Source organism: Erythranthe guttata, chromosome 8, assembly GCF_056151865.1.
Source record: "Erythranthe guttata isolate IM_541 chromosome 8, IM_541, whole genome shotgun sequence".
NCBI lineage: Eukaryota > Viridiplantae > Streptophyta > Magnoliopsida > Lamiales > Phrymaceae > Erythranthe > Erythranthe guttata.
The window spans coordinates 6,168,005-6,169,799 of NC_142540.1; the positions used below are offsets into that span (position 1 = coordinate 6,168,005).

The 1,795-nt window shown below is 26.8% G+C and overlaps 1 protein-coding gene across 2 annotated transcripts; it reads left to right on the top strand.

Moving 5' to 3' along the window:
* Nucleotides 1-260: 260 nt before the first annotated feature.
* LOC105973211 (thiosulfate sulfurtransferase 16, chloroplastic-like) lies at nucleotides 261-1,516 on the top strand. Of its 2 annotated transcripts, none has more exons than XM_088821833.1 (6): nucleotides 261-409; nucleotides 544-621; nucleotides 754-827; nucleotides 952-1,022; nucleotides 1,153-1,206; nucleotides 1,328-1,516. In XM_088821833.1, exons 1-6 carry the CDS (start codon nucleotides 342-344, stop codon nucleotides 1,442-1,444), a joined length of 462 nt encoding a protein of 153 aa, XP_088677959.1. In that variant the 5' UTR covers nucleotides 261-341; the 3' UTR covers nucleotides 1,445-1,516. The 2 variants fall into 2 exon arrangements, with proteins under 2 accessions (XP_088677959.1, XP_088677958.1); XM_088821832.1 differs by having other exon boundaries at nucleotides 265-409; nucleotides 1,331-1,516.
* Nucleotides 1,517-1,795: the final 279 nt, after the last annotated feature.

Consider the following 1,795-nt stretch of genomic DNA (forward strand, 5'->3'; position numbering starts at 1 on the left):
AACAAACTTAGAATATAGAATGAAACTACTTGGCTGCCATTTCAATACATGAATAATTTAAATAAGCAAAGTTGACTATAGATACACACCACAAAATAATTGGAAAAAATAATTAGATTATACGAGTTTCTCCTTATGAGATTTAATATTGCATTATATATGTCATATGTGTCATCTACAGCTAGCACGACAAGTAAAATTGCAACCCTACGGAAATATTTATATATATATAGTACAAGAAGAGATCGATCACACTTCACACCACTACTCTTTCATTCAACCAAAAAAAAAAAGAAAAAAAGCAAAAAAAATATTTATTTATTAATATTATTATTATTACGATGAAGGACCGGCGAAATAATTACATGGCCCAGCTGGAAAACTCCATGGAAGAAACTCTAAAGATCAGGTATAAGCATATATATGTATATACAAAACTTTTTTACTTTTTTTTTTTTTTTTTAAACAAATTTTTTACTTTTTTTTTATAAGCATATATATCTTTTAGTTAATGTTTTTTTTTCTTTTTTTTTGATTGGGTAGTTCTTGGTCAAAAACCATCACTTTAGATGCATTTACTGCTAAATATCTACTCAGCGGCTCCAGTTACATTGATGTCAGGTATATGATACATACATTTGTACTTTTATATATATATATATATATATATATATATATATATATATATATATATATATATATATATATATATAAAATTTCTAATTTATTGGGGTTGAATCTGTAAATATGTAGGACAAAGGAAGAATTCAATAATGGGCACCTGGAGAATGCACTGAATATCCCATACATGTTTTATACTAAAAAAGGTACTGCTAAATTAATATTTACAAATTTATAATTTTTTAATTCTCAATTGAATTTTCACTTTTATTTTTCTTTGAGTTGATAATAATTCAATTTTATTTATTGTTGTCACCGGCATCAATTCAGGCTGGGTGAAGAACCCTAAATTTGTCGACAAGGTTCTTGCCGTTTGTGGCAAAGAAGATCGTCTTATCGTGGTAAGTAATTTTCATAATTCTTGATAAATGAGAAAATCGAGTTTATAATAATACTTATTATTTTCTTATAAGTTAAATTTTTTTTTTTTTTTCGAATTTATTTGTTAATTAAAACATGTTCAAATTCTAGGGTTGCCAAGATGGAGCAAGATCTGAGCATGCATGTAACGATCTTCGTGACGCTGTAAGTTTAATAATTTCTTCATGTGTAAATTTATTCAAATTTTGATGTAGAAATTTGTTATAATGTTTTTTTTTTTTTTTTATCTTTTTTAATTAATAAACATAAATTTGATTGATTGCAGGAGTTCAGACATGTATCAAATATGGGAGGAGGATATTCTGCGTTGGTTGCTAATGGATCATATGTAATTACGAAGCCAAAACTCAGTTTCATTGCAAGAATATGTCGCTTACTTTAGAGACGTGCTGTGCTATTTTTACCCTTAAAATATCTTATTTCAATACCAACTTAAATATATTTTCTATTTTATTCATGTTTCCTCTTTTACATATATTCCGTACAAATTCATAAATTGTCCATCACCAGATTAATTATAATATTCACAAAAAAAACTCCAGCATTTCCGATTAGAATCTTTACAACAAAATCCCATCTTATCCACCTTAAGTGAAGGATACCGCCGTCAGAGAAACTACATGAATGTCAAAAGGAGCAGAAATTTACGCTATTGAAAACATAAATTAAGAGCGCTTATGTAGAAATAAATTTAAAAAGGAGAATTAGAGATTTTTGATATTGTTGTTTTATA